The sequence below is a fragment of the Haliotis rufescens genome, unplaced genomic scaffold, assembly GCF_023055435.1.
Source record: "Haliotis rufescens isolate VD_foot unplaced genomic scaffold, xgHalRufe1.0.p SCAF_35, whole genome shotgun sequence".
Classification (NCBI taxonomy): domain Eukaryota; kingdom Metazoa; phylum Mollusca; class Gastropoda; order Lepetellida; family Haliotidae; genus Haliotis; species Haliotis rufescens.
The window spans coordinates 1009100-1029123 of NW_025964057.1; the positions used below are offsets into that span (position 1 = coordinate 1009100).

Sequence of the window (20024 nt, forward strand, 5' to 3'; positions counted from 1 at the left end):
AGCTGTGCCAACCATGCAACGAGAACCCCTGAAAATGTCGCCCTTACCAAAAGCTCCATTTGAAAGGGTGAGTGTTGACTTTGCGCATATTGATGGTGAAACCGTGTTACTGCTGATCGACGACTACTCTAGATACCCATTCGTCGAACCAGTATCCATCACAAGTGCATCGTGTGTTATTCCCGTGTTGGACAAAATCTTTGCAGCAATGGGAACACCCGAAGTTGTCAAGTCTGACAATGGCCCACCATTTACCAGTGACGAATACAAGAGATTTGCCAATTCACTCGCCTTCAAGATACAAAGAGTTACCCCTCTTTGGCCCCGTGCAAACGGAGGCATTGAACGCTTCGTTGGCTCCTTGAAAAAGCACGTGAAAGTGGCAAAGGCAAAAGGTGAGAACTGGAGAAAAGGTTTACAATCTTACCTCCGGTTGTACAGAACATCGCCTCATGAGACTACAGGAGTTGCCCCAGCGACATTATTGTTGAAACGAATCGTCAGGAACAAGCTACCACAGCTTCCCTACATCGATCCCTTTGCAGAGATTGTTAGCAGTCGAGATGCTGAACAGAAACAGAAAATGAAAACCTACCATGACCACAAACGGAATGTTCGACCGTGTAATCTACAAGTTGGTGACAATGTTTTGGTACACAGACCATTCAACATGGTGAAAGGAAACACACCATATGAAATTGACCCCATGATCATTGTGTCCCAGAAAGGCAGCATGTACACCGCAGAAGGAGGAGGGAGAACAGTGACGAGAAACTCATCTTTTTTCAAGAAGCTTCCTTTAATGAACAATCAGTCAGATGATGACAACATGAGTGTCACTAGTGATGTTTACCAGCCTGAGAATGTGATCCAGCACAACCCCGGACAGCAGATGTACAGTCCGACCCATGACATTCCTGTGTCGACCCAGGCAGGTACGCGTGATGTCAAAGTGTCTGATGTCCCATCAACGGCTGTCGATGTCAAAGAGACAGTAGTCGAACGTGATACAAGTCGCTCGAGTCCAGATAAACATACTACAGTCCGCAGATCAACCCGTGTCCGTAAAGTTCCGGATAGATTGGTTCTTTAAACAAACAAACAGTGACTGTGTTTGCATATTTTTGCTGGGTTTTTGTTAAATGTTGATTTTAATTCCTGAAATTCATCAGAGTGCATATGTTGTGATGTGATTTACATCAGCAAGAAAAATGGCAGTTTTAGTTATTACGGTCTAATTTGGAACTGTAGGTGAACAAGATATGTTCTGTGGACCAATTTTAATTTGTCTAAGTGAAAGCAGTGATGGTCAGAGACTTTACAGAGACCAGTGACAGTTATAATTTAATGTGCATCATTACCAAGTTACATTCTACAAAGAAGAGGATGTAATGTTTACGTTCCGTATTATACTCAGAATATGTGTTCCGCTACAATATGGAATCCGGGTATTAGTGTTACCCGAAACCGGAAGTCAGGTGTGTACGATCAGTGAATAAAAACCAATCATCATCACCTCGTGCTCTCGTGGTTAATGACAATACATCACACAGGGGTCACAAATATAATAGATATTAATTGAATAAAAAATTGAACAATTAAGAATGAGAATTTCGAGAACTTCCAGCATTCCGTGTACATGCTACAGCACACTATGCGGACTGAACAACTATGCAAGTTCAGTCACCAAAACGTGAATGTCGGATCGTTCTTCTTGTCATTTAAGAGGGATTAATGATACAAATTATGCAAATAGTTTTATATATTTAGCAATTATCAACTACTGCGGGGAACTATAGTTTAATTTGATGAAGTAAATTGATTACGATATGATCATGTTGTAAATAAATATTTTCGAAGCTGTCAGGATATTATTACCTGTGGAGTCATTTTCATTTATTAAGTATTTCAAACAGTCCTCTCTCTGATCTGTTTAGAGTGCTAGATAAGTGAAAGTATGCAGGTTTTAATGTAAGTGGTTTAGTATCATTACATGCCTCTTTAATGTAGCCGATATATTGCTTACTGGCGTTAAACAACATACATTCTTTAAAATCGACCGTTGCAGTGTTCCCAGAAGTGGATAAATATCTTTGTCTTTTGTCACGGGAGGTTCTCCTTTCAAATCAGACTGACATTTCACGATGTGCCGTATTTCCTCTAATTAATGTGACATTGTTATATTGCAGTGTAATTTATTGTGAAACAATGTTGTAATTGTATTACAGTGTTACAACATCACCATAACATATCTTGTGAACCAAAGCATAATTGGCACCCCTTTAGAAACCGTATTAGTATTAGCAATAGAAGTAGTGACCTGGTCTCTCATAGACGTGTCGACTCCAATATACGTCGGGCCGTCATACTGCCTGACTAAAAAACCCGGCATCTATCAGAAGAAATATTGAACTGAAACATAGCCGAAAGCGACCATGCACACAGCTGTCAATCAGTCCTTAATTCAGGTTTTGTTTGCACGTTCTACTATAGATTGATTTAATACTATTGCACAGTTTTTCTTAGTACTATTAAAAGGTTTGGGTTCAAACCCTTACTCGTCAAATAAAGTAATCCCTAAAAGCAGGGAAATCCGACGACAAACAGCAGCTGTTGTGGACCGTTGCTCAAATACTCAAATGTTTTCAACAACAAATAACTGATAGGATGCAAGTTATTTATTTGCAGACGCAGCTACATTATTATTGAGGCCTATACCCTATGTACCGTTTGCATGGGGTGACTCCATTCTTGACCAAAGTTATGGCATTTTGGTCCTTGATGTCCAGTACATGGTGCATGTTCGATGCCAGTGTTCTCATTATACCCACATTCACGTCCGACGTCACTGCCACGACAATCACCTGAGCTCTCATGCTCAAACGCCAGCTGTTTCTGTAGATATTTGCCCCGCCATTGGCTTTTCCATCGGTGAAAATTAAGACAACGTTTGGAGCCTCTGCACGATCGCCATGGGCCGGTTCGAAGATATCAGACACTGCCAGTAAGATGGCATCACCTAGGACTGTGCGTCCACCGGTACCACGTTGAGCAGCAAGAGCTGCTAACAGGGTTGATTCGTTTTGGTATGCATTCAAGTGGAACCCAACTTTCGCAGTTTGCCCTACAGACATAAAGGCGACGTTGGTACCTTTTGGACTTATGTCGAGTCCACTGACAACCTGCATGACAAATTCCTTCATCTTGATATAATCATGTTTCATTACTGAGGTAGATACGTCCTCTATGATCAGAACATCCAGGGGGAAGGGTGTACATTCTAAAACAAAACAAAGACATCATTTTAGATCAATTCTTCAATAATTTGACAAACACTTCAGGAGAGCAGTATTTTACTCGCAGCATTCGTTTGATTGGAAATCAATTACTCCTCACACAAAGGTTTCAAGTTGATACACCCCAGCGATGGTGTCAGTTGCACCTACATAACCAACTTGTTGAGGTTCATTCGTGATGGTAAGATAACTTGAGGTGAATATGACTCTGAAGTTTTACTTAAGCTTCAGGGATATCGATGATCTGATGTCGTTCATTAACAATCAAAGAGCCAAATCCTTTCCACTGACTTACGTACATGAACTAGAAATAAAGGATATCAGTGAGACCGCCTCAATGGTTTCATATTTAGATCTATGCATAAAGATTCCGAGTGAGAAAACAGTATCCAAAAGACAACAAGGGGGATGACTTTCCAAAAGTCAATTTTCCCCTTCCTGTCCAGCAAATATTCCAGCTGCTCCAGCCTTTCGTGTTTACATTTCACAAGTTTTGAGATACAATTAAGCATGCTCTTTCTACCAAGATTTCAAAGAGCGTCAACATTCAAGGCTTCAGTAAAGCTTTCAAAAGGTTTTATGAGGGACATGTGGAGGACATTTCCAAATTTGACGCATAATTGACAAACATGATGTCAAATGCAATTCCATGTTTTTATAAATTCAGTTTCTTTTAATTGTGCTTTGTAAAATTATGCTTGATGTACGTTTTTACTTCCGTGAGAGGGTTGTGTGGAGGTCTCGTGGGGAAAGCATTGCTTGTCAAGCTGAGGAATAGGGCTCCACACAAGGGGTCTCTGTGTGAATGCAATATATTCTTTCTCCTACTATGGTTTCATTGGTTGGTGGAAATACACGCGGCGGGTTCAGTGCTGACAACCTAGAAACATACTAAGGGATAAAATCGGGTTCGCTCCACTATCAAAGGTTTCTGGCACGAGTAGGGACGCAACTCTGCATAGCGAATTGCAACGGGTAAGATTATTGTGCAATCTGTGTGCTATGGAATGGAATGAAACAAATCATGGCGAACTCAAGAAGTTATACTTTCATAATGGTGTAATATGGTAGGCGATTTAATATCTCAATTTTTGTTATAAACATAATAATTCTTCTACCAACTAGGTCACTGGGAACTGAATCCATGTGTTACCTTTTGCCATATTTATTTTATTCTAAGCTCAAACGAACTGTTCGTATTGTTTGATAGGCATTACGTAGAAGTTGACACAAATTTATGGATAACAACTTCGTTAATACTGTAAAGGCGACGTTTCGGTATAGATCCTTATACCGTTATCAAGGATCTTTACCGAAATGTCGCCTTTACAGTATTTAAAGAAAGAGTTATCCATAAACTGTCTCTTCTTTGTGAACTGTTCATAGTGACACTATCTAATTTTCAAAATAAGAAAACGAAAGTGAAGAGCAATTCAATTATAAAAGTCTTCATGGATGCAACATTTGTTATACCATTATAGAGAATTGAAATATTAAAATCACCGTGGCTTAAACCATTTCATTGATTTCATTCAGTATTTTGGATGTTTTTTCAAAATAAGAGATATATATCACTTGGTAGAATGTTGATTTAATAACATACCGAAACAATGCGTGACGAGACCGTTCAGGTGGAAAATTCCATACAATTGTTTTTGCCCACAGGTCAATGTTTTCAGGACGAAGGGCTGGTAACACTGACCAGGGGTAAAGAAAGACTCGCACATAAGCATCATATCTCCGTCTGTCGCTGCAAGCAAAAAACAACACATCTATCTCCAGTCTTGGTTACACCTTACCTAAATGACTTGGAATCTTTCCTCTTTGAAGAAAAATGTGATGGCATGAATTTCAAAGATTATTACTCTCTCGTTCTCGATGGCCAGCCTAACTATTTATTGCTTTATATGCTGTTGACTCCGTTTTAGTGGCTAACAACAAGGTAGGTGCACAAGATTCCCACAGCCTTTAGACGATTTTACAAACCTAGTGTACTAAATATTTAAAATTGAGAAAAAAATATCAACGTGTTTGAATATTACATGATTTGCCAAAAGTGTGATAAATGTTCGGTTCTTGCAAGGAATAATTATAGTCCAAGAATCCTTCATAATCCTTAGTACATCCTTATATTTGTTTCTGTTTCCTTGCTATATTTTCTTAATATGAAGTCTCACATTGTTATTCTGTACAACTTGGTGTTAAGAGATGTGTACAGAGGGAAATAACGAATTCCAATATTTGTTCATCTGTGTTTTAGTAGAGCATGTAAATAAACGCATATGTGTGAACAGGCCCCATAAAACAAAATTACAAACCTAAGGTATATAAGGAAAACTCTGTTCCACATGCAAAATATGGATCACTATCAGCCATTGTCCATCCCATGGGTGCTTCATACCAGCCCGGAGCAATGGTGTCATTGTAACTATGAGGCACCGTGTTGCTTGGGGATCGTAGGTCCATGTCCGGTAACGTCCGATAGTTGTTGCAAGGATCTTAAATCAAAATATTTTCACAATGAACAGCTCCGAAACACACATATTATGTTGATGAACGTAAAACTGCACACCCTGTACTTTTTCCACTTCACATGTTTGATCGTATCACAAAAGTTGATCAAATGTAAAGGTTGAACATTAGTATTGCCAAACTTAAACTGTACAATATTCATTACATTACGCTTGGAAATTGAATTAACATTCTCAACATTAGTATGCCTTAAGAACGATATATGTGAGCCACAAGTGCACAAACGAGGGAATGTTGCTTCACATTGCAATATTCGGTATTTCAGCTGAAGCATGTGGGTCTGAAAATAACCGAGTCTGGACAAGGAAAGATGTAAGATCAATATAAGGATCATTGAAATCGGTGACACACCCAGCCATGTCACTCCGTATGACCATCAGATCCAATTGACGACAAACAAGGAGTACCATTGATAAACTGGGTACCATAGTAATAACATTATGTTTTAAATGTTTCAACGTCAATGCTCAGATTCTTTCGCAGTGTAAGTTATGAATAATAGAACGTTACGTCTATCAGGGAAATCCTAACGTAGCCATGTTAAACATGTCGGCTAAAGTCATACATTGATATCATTATATTTATAACCCTACAGACACACACTACGGTCAAAATTCCTTATATCATTCTGTTTCGTGTTTACAACTGGTCATATCATATCCTCATCGTATTTTGTAATTATCATTTAAGGTTTCATAAGGAATGCATGCATACCGCCTTGACAGGTAGGACCTGAAAATCCTGTAGGACATTCGCAGTGATAGCCGTCACGTCTGTTAACACATTTGCCTCCATTTTGACATGGTTGGAAGTGACAGAAATTGGGTTCTGAAAGAACAAATATTGCAGCAAGTGCTTGAATGTCTAGAAGTATATGAAGTAAACGAAATATGCCTTAAAGCAAATATATAGTAAAACCGCATCGCATGAAGTAAATAACATGAGCGTAACTTGCTATAATGTTAAAAACAAATCCTAGAGATTGATTTCGATCTTGATCAAGTTGCAAACTGCACAAAAGAAAGGTGCTCACATATGTAACACTAAGCATCGTTGGATTCACATATATGTGTGTGTGTGTGTGTGTGTGTGTGTGTGTGTGTGTTTGTATAATAATAACAAGAAAACATTGATGCAGAGCATCAAAGTTCCCCGCCATATGTGATGCCTCACAAACGCATAATTATGATGTTACTGAAAGGCATGATGGAGCATAATTATATTAACCACAAATAACACAACCCTGTTGTGGAAAAAAATATTATTTATTTTGAGTATTGGGCAATACAGTTGATACATTTGCATAGGGTAGGTCTATTTAAAAATAGTTTCTTGTTTAACGCCGCACTCAGCATTATTCCAGCCATATGACGGAGGTCTGTAAATAATCCAGTCTGGACCAGATCATCCAGTGATTGACACCAAGAGCATCGAACTACGCAATTGGAATATGCTGTTATGCATCGACCAAATCGGCGAGCCTGACTACCCAATCCTGTTCGTCGCCTCTTACGGCAAGCATAGGTTGCTGAACACCTATTCTTACCTGGGTCTTTATTTAAAAAGTAGATCGAAGGAAATGGAAGCAATTTCTGGCACAAATGTAAACATGTGGAAATAGTGTCAAAACTGCCAACAACATTGGCAGATGCACTTACTCAAAAAATAGATCACATTCTTTTTACACTTAGCATTTGGTTATAATAATGTAAATGAAAATACTAAGGGCTCCATATGGCAAAAAAAGTCATACTAGATAAGGTCTTTTTGTCACAAACACAGATGCACATACTCCAAATATTATCACGTAGTTGGAGAACATTTCAATACCGGGACTAATCAATAACGGAGATTCCTCGTCTCTTGTTTTACGTTTTTTGGTCAGTTTTTGTGTGTATTTCTTTCTTTCAAAGAATAGTAATTGTGATCATGATGAGTTGAGTTACTTGTTTTTTTTCTATATACTGTTTTTTATCCAGTGTCAGTAACTGTTGTGGAATGTGGTTTACTTGTAACAATGACTGGTTTGAGTTCATATGATGATGATTGATTGGTTTGTCGTTTAACGCCGCACTCAACAATATCCCAGCTATATGACGGCGGTCTGTAAATAATCGAGTCTGGACCTGAAAATCCAGTGCCTAATATCATGAGCATCGATCCACGCAATTGGGATCGACGCCTCTTACGACAAGCATAGTAGCCTGATATATATATATACTGTTAAGATGTAACATGACAATTCATCCATACTACTAAACAGAAGTAAAACCGCTTGTCCATTCGGATCAATCTGACCAAGACCATTCCGCTGATGACAGTCAAATAATGCATACGAATCGAAATCCGTAAAAATTGCAATGGAGACATCATTAAAAGTTACCAAAAGTGACGGGGATATCAATATTGCTTTTTGAAATGACTCTATGAAATTTGTTTTCCCTGCTTCAATATTTGGAGCACCTGTGACGGAGCCATAAAACTGATCTGTTATGTGGACAATATCGCTTGAGGCAGTGGCTGCTGGGGACTGATTATGACCTAAATACTCCTCATAGCCTTCGGTGTTAACTTTGTGGCTGTAGAGAGCTGTGCCTTCATGCAACAGATTATCGAGGTCAGTGGAACACGGTACAGACGCAAATAGATTTGAGCTATGGGACACAAAATATATGAATGACCAGAGCTACGGCTGTACATTGAATTCCATTAAACGGTTGAAAAATACTACAGCCTTGATGCAAATTCGCTGACACACTACTCCGATTTTGCTTTGACTTTGCTACCAAACGTTTCACATGTGGTTATGTGCGGTGCACTGATTAAAAAACACACACGGGGGACTGGGTTAATTCAAAATACGGAATATAACTATTCCAAATATTTCCAGTGAACATGAGCATCCAAACAATCAAAAGTGTGGTATGTAGAATATGGAATTCAGCCATATTACATTTAAATTGAGATGTCGTCGTTGTTCATGAATAAGCATATTCAGAACATATTTTTTATTATCCTGTTATTAACGATCTCCGGAGCACAGTTCTTCTTTTGTATACACCGTGAAAATCAGAAAATTAGTCCTTGAGGAAAAAAGGACATCGGATTACACATGAATGGTTTAATAATGTCAGCTAATGACCAGAAACGGTCAGATGCATCAATTAACTACATAAAGACGATTTTGAAGTATCTCTTATTGCTGGAAAAGAATAGCATCAACATTCGACGCACATGATTTGTATGTTTTGTTTCCGTAAATGCGTGGCTTGAAATTTCAAATAAACCAACATGTCGACATACATGCCACAAACTTAACGTTTCCCGTATACTTCCCCGCCTTAAGGGCGGGGAAGAATAATTATTCAATTATGATTGAACACAGTTTTAATTGGCTAGCGCTTAACTGAATAACGGACATGAAGTAGTAACATACAGTTACGTGACGTCATTACATTTAGGAGAACCATGACGTCACAATACCAACGGGACAATGGACAAATAACTTACGCCTTTACATTTAAGGTAGGCGCGTATTTATGAATGATATTTTACTCTTTTTGAAACAATGTAGGTTCATGATCAAATTTTGCTTATATAGCGGGAAAACTAATTGCCGCTTCCACATGTATCTAAATGTTCACTGAGTGGAATCTTGCGGTTGTGTGGCTGCTTTATTTGTGAACGGTGAAGATTCATTCTTCTTATTAATTTAAGTTCTGTCTTTCCGATATACTTTTCATTGCACTTCCACTTCAATTAATCAAGTAAATAACATTTCTAGTGTCACAAGTGATATTTTGTTTAACAGTAAATTTAATGTCCTTTGTAATTTGGACTTAACAGCCTTCAACTATATTGCTGCAAGTAAGGCAACGTTTGCCATCGCACTTAGAAACCTGTGGAGTGATGACAATAGAATCAAATTTAGAACTTGTCAAAATCTTTCTAAGATTTTTCGGTTGTCTTTGGCTGTTGATCATTTTGTATTTGCCCAATATCTTCTCCATTTTACTACTTTGTTTCAAAATAGGCAGGTATCGTTGAACCATGGATATATACAATGCGTTTTTGCTACACTGAGGTTTTCTACAATATCAAAATTGACTACTCCAACATCTTGGACTTCACATTATAAGATTAATGCAAACATACTTACGAAAACAAAAGGTACTTCCTTCAAAATCAGTTCTCAGGCTGTATACTTCAACACCGTTACAGATTCGTGTTTCTATCTCCATTTCTTGAGCACAATCGCTTTTCTCAGTTTTAATGCACACCACTGATGTGTCGTTTCTGAATTCTGAAGATTGAATATGTAGTGGTGAAATTCAATGATATTGTATCATAAACATGTCGAGACGTTGGTTACAAGTATAACATCATATCGTAATATGTCCTGTGGTATGAATTACCATATTGTGTCTTGATAGACACTTACCCACTTTCCTGATTTAACTACGACATGGGAATATAGTGTTCCGGGCGTTTACACTAATCATCCGTTCCATTCTTCACTCAAAGTATTTACAACAGGGTGTTTTATGTGCCAGTAATAGCGGGCTGAAATAACCATAAAAAGACAAAATGCGGAAAATGAACATGCCGTCAAGAGGAACATAAATATATTGGTGTATCAAGTATAACAGCAAGAAGTACAGGATATGGTTACGTTTTCTCCAGATTGGGTATTTCCCACCACATGCATCAAGCGCTGGAGCATATTCCAAGAGATGTCCACCATCCGATGCTCTATATGTCCTTGCAAGTTTTGTGTCATCCAAGCCAGTTTCCAAGCCGAAAAATGGCCATCGCTCCGCAAGTTTTGGAGCGAAAGCTGAACGCAGGCAGAAGTCTGAAAGATATGTTGTGAAATGTGAACGAGCCATGTATGTTTGATTATTATCGTATATAACAGTAACATGATATGCATTTGAAGGACAATATGCCTTGTGCTAATTCCTGGTTATAATTGTTTGTGGAAAGAGCCTACTAAAGTAGGGATAGGTCCCATGATGATTACATGGATAGATATATATGCCAAAACAATATCGGAGTGTTAATCCCGAAGCGATACAGGTGTCATTTGTTAACATGCACACCTAATTGTAATAACTGTTTAGAATGGTTGATACCTCAGTAGACATACACATATTGTTTGCAGCATGCTTGCGGTTTACATCAATGAAACCTCAAATCAAGTCGTTGAACTAAAAAATATAAATGAATGTTTTTATGTCATCAATGAAGTATTAAAGTTTTCTGCTATTTTTAGATGGAACATTTCCTCTCTTCAAGACATACATTATTTCACCAAAACACATTATTCTTCAGAATATCAAGAATGTTTGGATAAAACCTGAGTACAAAAGAATTTTATTTCAGCATGTTCAGGAACACATTATATTTCCCTAAACGTCACAGCACCTTCAATGATTGTCAAATCAACGACCCTCAATCGTGTAGGGCGGTATAGACTTACCATCTTCATCAGGTAGGTTTGGTGCTCGTTCTTGTGCTGAACACATGGATAACATGCACACAGCGAGGAGGATTGTCACCATCATTTTCTGCAAGTAAAGCAAACTTCTTCTTTTTTAAAATATAACTTGCCGCTTATGTTACGAAAGCCATAAGCATGTACATAATATATTGGAGGTTAATGCTATCAACGTGTCCCTAAGTGAAAAATTGGTTTGTTTAAACATTTGTGGTGTGTGGAATGGGATCAAGAATACACGCAGGCCAAGGTGAGGTGAGGTGAAATGGTGTTAACGTCGCGTCCAAGATTATTGCTCTTATATAGCGAAGTGCATGTAAGTGTGTGTGTTTGTGTGGCTGCTTGAACTAGTCCGGACTGATGCCGAGCGCCAGACATGGTAACAACAAGGTCCATCTCTTAACGTCTTTTGGTATGACGCGGCCGAGGATCACATCTGTTGATATAGCGTACTGGCACAGTTTAGATTAATGAATATGCTAACTTTTCAATAATCATTATTGACTTGCAATATTATGTACACCTATTTTTATAATTTAGGATTTGAACAACTGTCCTTGTGGTAATCAATCCGTTGTTATGAAAATCCACAGCACAATAACGCCTTTTTTAGCGCTTATCAAGTCAACAAGTAGGTGGATGTTGACTATTGTTAAAGTCTGTTGTCATATAAAATCAGTTGTATTCAATATTTTTAAAATATTTTTTAAAAGTCACTTAGACAAGATATTGGAGCTGCATCAACGGTGTGTGCATATACTGTAAACTACGGTTATATCGAACTCCAAGGGACAAATATCAACTGAAGGTTATCGCAAATGACCGGGACCCCAATAAAACATTTCGTTATATCCTTCACATCGTTATAAGTGTGTTCGTTATACACGTTGTTTACTGTAACAGAATGTTGAGTTGTGCTTGACAGGGCGATTGTAACGTTTACGTTATTTTGACACTAAAAATACATTGTATTCACTTGTATCAACACACCAAAATAACCACTACCAGCGAATTGCGACCTAAAGGGACCTTTCTGGCCCACAAGAAATGTCAAATTGTACACTAATGAAACTTAGTGTTAAAATGGCTCAAAGCTACCCATTTTCCTTTCTAACAATTGCAAATTTTAGATTTCCGACATCGTCAAAACATAATTATGGCTAAATGGAGTCAAAAAAGATTTTTAGAGCTTCGAAGAAACTTCTAAATTTGAGCAAGTCCGCGACCGAAGATGAATGTTTTACCATGTGTTTGTAATGATTTTATCGTCTATGAAAAATCGGTTTGGTTCAAAGACTTGCCTCTTATTGAATACATTGTATCCGTACCTCAATCCTTTAGTGTTGTCAGAAGTCTTAAATATGCAATTGTGAAATGAAGAAAGTTTATCTCTCATTCAGATGAACATTTCTAAATGTTTTGCTCAATTCTTGAGTTCTGCAGATGCAATAAGGATGAAAATAGTCCCTCGTCCTACGTTGTAATACATAGTGTTATTTTGTTAAGAGGAATAACTTACCTTTCTGTGGCGGTGCTCTCTGTCGTCGAGACGCAACTATCAACGACATCCAATGCTTATTTATATATTCTTGATATTTTAATAATCTCAGAATTAATCATACTTCCAGTTAACAAGACCAGAACAAGCTTGTATTTCTTAATATCTGAGAATATTAGAATAATTCACATTGATACATTCAACATGAACACCGAGAATTGTGTATTAGATTACTATCGGCCATGTCCTTTTGGAACTGAATCTTCATCCCTGATACCAACATGTTTAACTCTTTCAACACCGTAGGCCGGTTATCCGGCCAAGAAGCATCGAGTCCCCAGACACCGCAGGCCGGTTATCCGGCCAAGCCGTAGTCACGTCAAAATAGTATATATTTTTATGGACCTACCTGTAATGCCATTCATTTATTAAATCTATCACATTTCACAATGTCTGAAATGCATATTCCATTTTAATTTAACATTTTTTATCGTTAAATTAAAACATTATTCACTATTTCTCGCGATGTTATTGAAAATAAAATTCTCGGACACACATTTCGACAACGGGTCCACATCGAACACGTCAAAGAGGAAAATAAAGACGTTTTAAACAAATCTTTAAATATATTATACAAAGTAATAAATAAAATCAACAAAAACATATCTAAAAGTAATCAAACTTACATCTATATTATTATTTCCATCTTTTCATGCGATCGCGTGTAATGTAAGTCAAATGACATCTCGGCTTTCGTCGCCTTGAATTCTCGGCTCGGACACGATGTTTAATGCAAAAATATATGCATGAAAAATCTTTGTCACAGCTCGTTACCTAGCACGATACATTCACGAAGTTCCATATTTTTAATATATATCGTGATTTCCTGCTCAAAACGTTCAGAATAACACGATTTAACAAAATTCTTTCGCAAACTTCTGTAATTTATCGAACACGAGCTTGGTATCACAGCTGTAATTTGATTGGCTGCCTTAGGTCACGTGCTCAAAATTGACCAATCACGAAACTTGTAGCAGATTTCAGCAAGAAAGCGTCTTAGAAACCAATTTTAATCCAATGAAATCACTTGTTATAACTACGAGAAACAACCAGTCGATGTTACGAGCGTGTAGATGAAGGAATAAGCTTTCCAGCGATGTGTCATATGCCATTCTTCGACGCACGTGTTATTCATACGAAACCTCGAAAACAGGGGTATTTCTTCATTTTACTGAGCGGACAGTCGCTGTTATCGGGAAATGGGCGATCACAGAAACTATTTATAATTCTTTTTAAAATGATTTTCCAATTACGTAAACAATGAAAATAAAACAGAAATAGGTACGTGGATATTATGAAATCATATATTTGCCGAAAATCGTCAAGTTTTCGCTTCCTTGGTCCTTAATCTGGATGTTAACAACGTGTTAGCGTACATTTTTTATTTACAACGAATTTAATTAAGTTGTAAATGCACTTTTTTAAATAATGTGAAAAACATAACTTTCATAATTATAAACCTTAGGATCAGACCTTTCAAATGGTGTATAACATGTAGTAGCAAATATATTTTACAAGCAGGTATTTTCTTTGATAAATGTTGGCTTCATCTATCACACAAGAGTCTCTGGGAACTCGGTGTCCCAGCAGTAAACACTTCTGGTTGACTGGTGTTGAAAGAGTTAATAATGTTTTAATTAATTCCCAAGTTTCTGTCACAATATACAGATGGATACTCCCCTGACACGTTGTTGCCATATCCAATAATGAATAGTCAATGGTATTTTAATTTCAAACAATTGTTAATATAAAACACCGTCATATAATACTGAGAGAGATAGCGTGTATGTTTGAATAGGGTGGCTGGCACAAGGGAGTCACTAAGTGGTTGTAGATAGTGTTAAAGGGAGGTAGATCTGAGTAAAGTCATATGTATACGTGTAGGTGGTATGTAGATTCTTTACTAGTTAGTGATAAGAGGTAGTGTTATGAGTGGAGCTATTATGCAGTCTCAATAAATGACAAGGATAGATCACACAACAATTTAAAAATAATTTGATTCTGGCCGTCGAATCAAACATCTCATTTTCAGCACGTATCAAAGGTCACAATAAAGAAAAGTCTTACTTCATGCTGAAATATTCATTCATATCCCAACAAATTCAATTGAATGTTTCACATAATCCATTACACCCATTTGTTGTACAAAGTACACGTTTTGCCGACATGGCATATTCAATCAATGTTTCAAATATCGCCGCGTGGCACGTCAATCCCGACCTGGGAGATGACCACTTTGTCTTGATCCTAACTGAAGAGACGTGCGGCAAGCTTCGACGCGAGCTGACATTTACAATGCATGTACGCGACTTTTCATAATTTCGTTGGGTCTGAAACTTGTATTCATCAATCGCTTGCATATTGTCAATACATTCTGACGGGAATAATAGGAAATATAGAGCCCCGAACAAGGATGTATATATTAACTATTTTGTATTTCTCGTCAGCGGTTTGTCTAATTGCTGGAAATATCAACATTGTTGTATGTAACCTGCTCTAACACAATATTATGTACATATTATTTTGAGCTTTTCAGCATTATGCAAAATTATGAAAATATTTAATAGTTAATTTCCCACGGTTCCTTCATGTGAGTGTACCAGAGCTTACATACAGGCAATGTGAAGGTGTGTAATAGGTCAGTGATAATCACTGGCAATCTCTACACAAGCAACATTGTTGAATTCGCCATACTTCTAACCTTTTGTTTGATAGAGGGTTCAACTACTCTCGTTGGATAAAAGATTTATTCACAGAGCCGTACACATGTCTGACATCGACGATGCATGAATGTCAACAGACACGTACATTCAAACATCAGGGGCAGTTAAATCTGATCATCATGTCCTGTCAACAGATATGTATAAGATGAGGCCTATAAAAGTGCAAATAAAACGTCCATAAAATATCAATACACAGCGGCTTAAGTTTACATTCTAACAAACCTATAAAAAGGCTTGAATGTGCATTTCATGAAAACAAAGGAACACATATATATAATATATATATAGCATCTATATCTTGCTATTATACAAGAGTGGGTTAGAATGATCTAGTGTAGGGGGGAAAGGTGGTTGACCAATGATACATGGAAAAATGAGTAGAACTGTGACGTAAGTGCCGGTTTAAAAAGGGCCCAAAGCCCCAGATCGAGAGAGCGGCTGGGGAGACTACATCTGGACTGGTGCTCCGCTCTCGGCTTGTTGTCACAATCTTCGAACCAAAAACCAAGCTTAGGCACCAGCATTTCGACTGAGACTGAAGCTTTGCGGCCGAAGTCTCGTATTTAGGTGACAAATAGAGTGGGTTGACCGGCAACACAAAGTGGGAATAAAAGCTGTTAAACGAAGATAACTTTTTGTGCTTGTTGGGGTAACTACGGTAATAGGTCCAAGGCCCTCGGGTACTGACATTGTACCTCTCGCACATCCCAGACTGTCAGCACCGAGAACGAGGTTCAGATGAAGAGGTACACGACTGGCTACCTTCCGATTACGCAAAGCAAAAATTACCGTCGATAACCTCTTTAAAATTACCTTGGACACATAAGCCCAGTGACCGATGGCAGATAATTCTAAAACATTTTAGTTTTAAAGACATGAACACACAATGCCATTTAGAAAGTGGTCAAATGTAACAAATGTTACATTTGGGATAACACTTTCTGAGTAAAGTTCAGATTCTCGTATTTTTTTGGGTAGAGTCCCGTCCGGGATTCAAACCGGGATTCAAACCAACACTGCCAGAGTGAGGCACCAAATCGCCAGCACACAAAGTCAGCGATCTAACCCACTCAGCCACCGAGGCTTCCACAAAAAATGGAAGTCCGACAAATGATAGTCTAACTTTCGGATTTTCGTTATGCTGATGTCCGGTAACCTATGCCAGCGAATACATGGGTGGGATGTTGTCGTGACTAGCCGACGTCAAAAGAAGCTGAATTGCTAGCTGCCGCGTTGCAGCAGCTCTGTCACAAAACGTGCATACACACAAAAAATATGCATTATAAAAACCATCACGTAATTGTTCAACGTGATGATCGCCGTTGATAGGTGTCATTCGAGATAGTTGGGTATATCTCAAGATCACATAGTCTGGATTTTGAAATTCATTAACAGAATTGAACATTTATCTGCTAGGTCCTATGTTGCAACTTTAAACAATTTGAAGGCCAATCTGACAAGAAATTGTTCAACAACAGAGATACTCCGTGATTTAGAACGCAGTACACTATTTCTTAGTGTTATATAGTAAACATTTTCTGAATTACGTATCATATTTGTAACGATTAAGGAAAATACCCTGCTGTCAACAGGTTTGTGCACCATAGATGACTTTATGCGCACATCCTTTTTTCGCAGTTCAGAACCTGTTAGAGAATTGCAATATTCAAAATAACATCAAAGAGCTATTTCAATAAAACAAATTAGAGATTCAGACATTGCAGCAAAAATAGCCCTGTGGTTCAAATGTAGTACATATACCAAACTGTTTTGTTGGTTTAAGGGGTATCAAGATTTTACACACAAATAGCGTATTTGTATCCAACATACAAAGACTCACAGTTTTCTATTACAAGACATATTCTAAGACAAGTATGGAAGGTTGGTGAATTAACATACTCATGTACAGTTGCAGAAAGTGTGTCCCAGTGATGTCTTTGTCCTCGGGAAGGATTTCCTATGCGCCTCCTCGAGCTGTCTGAATTATAAATGGCCCCGATAAAGATCAGTGAGTGAGTGAGTATGGTTTTACGCCGCTTTTAACAATATTCCAGCAATATCACGGCGGGGGAGCCCAGAAATGGGCTTCACACATTATACCCATGTCGGGAATCGAACCCGGGTCTTGGGCGTGACGAGCGAACGCTTTAACCACTAGGCTACCTGATAAAGATCAATGCGACAGTTACGAAAATAGAACATAATTTAATCCTTAAACTGCTCTCTGCCAAAATAGTCCACTTACATGATGATGATGAGTTTCCATGTAATACATAACAATTGCATCGTCACCGGATATGCTTTTGCTTATCAATATGCTTTTGAAAGCACGTGGCATAATGTTCCTGAACGTGAATCACAGCATTGTAAAATATGAAGTCTGGGAAGGCAACAAAATTGTTTTACACCTTTTATTAAAAAAAACATATCAAAGGAAGAACATTTCAATTCATGACAGCGATGACAAAAGTTAACTGCAAATATAACACACATTGGGAATGATCAGACAAGTACCCAGTACACTATTACAAGTTGATAATATTAGTTGATAATAAGCGTAGTTGACGTAGATTATGGCAGAAATACTAGAAAAGCGTTTAAGAAGGTTAACAAATGTGGAAATACCTGAAACGTTTAAGGAGCAGTATCGCTAAACACTGGACTATATCGAGGTACATAAATGTTGATCCAGTTTCGGATGTATTTTCTCACAAACGCTAAAACCCACATACAACTATGATCACGGGCAAGGAAAGTAAGAGCCATTAAGAGTGAGTGAGTTGGGTTTAACGCCGCTTTTGACAGTATTCCAGTTATATCGCGGCGTGTCAGCTTAATGTGGGAGGAAAGCCCGAAGTGATGCAGGTCTCAGACGTTTACCACTTCGGTGAAACCCACGAGCACGGGTATGGTGCTGACAAACCTAGAAACATAATCGGGGCGAACCGGGATTCGAACCCACAATCATAGGTTTCTGGCGTGCCCAAGGGAGGCAACTCTGCACAGCAAATCGCCTTAGACGACTGGGCCACCCGTGCCATTATGAAATCGAAGTGAACCTTGTAAACAAATGAATGGCACTAAGATTCAATCTGTAGATTCTCATAAACACCTTGGACTTACTTTGCAAGTGATGGTCAGTGGCAATTGTATATTAATGAAATTATTACCAAAGTAAACCCAATGGTAAATTTCTAAAGAAGTTTCAAATATCGGTTCAATAGAAACAGCCTACAGACGTTGTATAACTCTTTTATATTACCAATATTCGATTACTGCGATAACATCTGGAACATTTGTACTAAGGGCCAAGAACTGCTTTAAGAAAACACTTGTGTATCTGTCAGAGGAATGGGTCATAGTAAAATATATAAAGCCCGAATACATAACAAGTTTAATCCCTGTTTCATGAACGAAACATATATTATTAGCAATATTTATCCTTTATTTCAATCCTGTGTTACTAGAAGGAAATAAACTTATACACTGTAGAATCGGACCTAAATGTACATAAGTTTGTGACATAGAACTTTTAGATCGAAAGGAATTAATAGATAAAAGACATTTCACTTTTATCACAAGAATATTCTGGCCATTTCATACTTATCATTGGATTGGTTCCATGTTATCGTCGATCAATTAATGAAACAGGCAGAGAGGTAAGATACTTTTCATTTGTAGCATCCGGAATGAGTCACAAAATCAATAGAGAGATGTTCAATCTGGCACGGAGGCTTCTGTATTTTTCCGATTACGACAAACATGAGTTCATGGTCAGATCTATCTTTTAACCAATGAAAATGAGGTATTGTGACATGTGACAAAGACAGGTCAGGCCCGAACACTATGAAATGATACCTTTAACATTAGGAGAAAAGAGCGTGGTTTGCAATCATCGAGTTGTATCCCGATCGTTCTAAGCTTTCCCCATTTAGTGACGAGTCTGGCCGGTCTGATCCTGTCGTGTATTGATAGATGGGCTGAGAGTAAGTAAAACAATGTGAGTATAAAGCTGGTGTTGCGTTTCTTTATTATGCGAGTATGAATCCTGATGGAGACAACTTATAGTACGCGTCGTTAGACCAATCACTCCTTGACTGAGCTGAGCCGAGGCTGACAGGGCGAGTTGCAAAGTCAACTGACCGTGATGACCAAGAACGACAGTACTTTTAGAAACTGTATTAGGGTCGCATTTGACACCCGAAAGCAGTTACGACATTAGGCATTAGGCATATTGACGCTACGCTGTGGTTGTCTGCGAGATATAACTTCTGAAACATATGACATAATAATCTGATAATTTAGTAATGTTATGCCATTTTTGGAATATTTTTTCTGACGTACAATCGACACTTGTTTCGCGTGGATGATACTATCAGCATGTTTTGAAAACTAACGATTTTGAGGATAAGAAA

The 20024-nt window shown here is 38.0% G+C and overlaps 1 protein-coding gene across 1 annotated transcript; it reads right to left on the reverse strand.

Annotated features, from left to right (window-relative positions):
• Nucleotides 1-2663: 2663 nt before the first annotated feature.
• Nucleotides 2664-12905, reverse strand: LOC124134497. Its single transcript, XM_046499341.2, has 8 exons — nt 12848-12905; nt 11311-11398; nt 10501-10683; nt 9988-10131; nt 6543-6656; nt 5615-5794; nt 4900-5046; nt 2664-3280 (listed from the first exon to the last, which is right to left on the reverse strand). The coding sequence occupies exons 2-8, from the start codon at nt 11393-11395 to the stop codon at nt 2703-2705; spliced, it is 1431 nt and encodes a 476-aa protein (XP_046355297.2). The 5' UTR covers nt 11396-11398; nt 12848-12905; the 3' UTR covers nt 2664-2702.
• Nucleotides 12906-20024: the final 7119 nt, after the last annotated feature.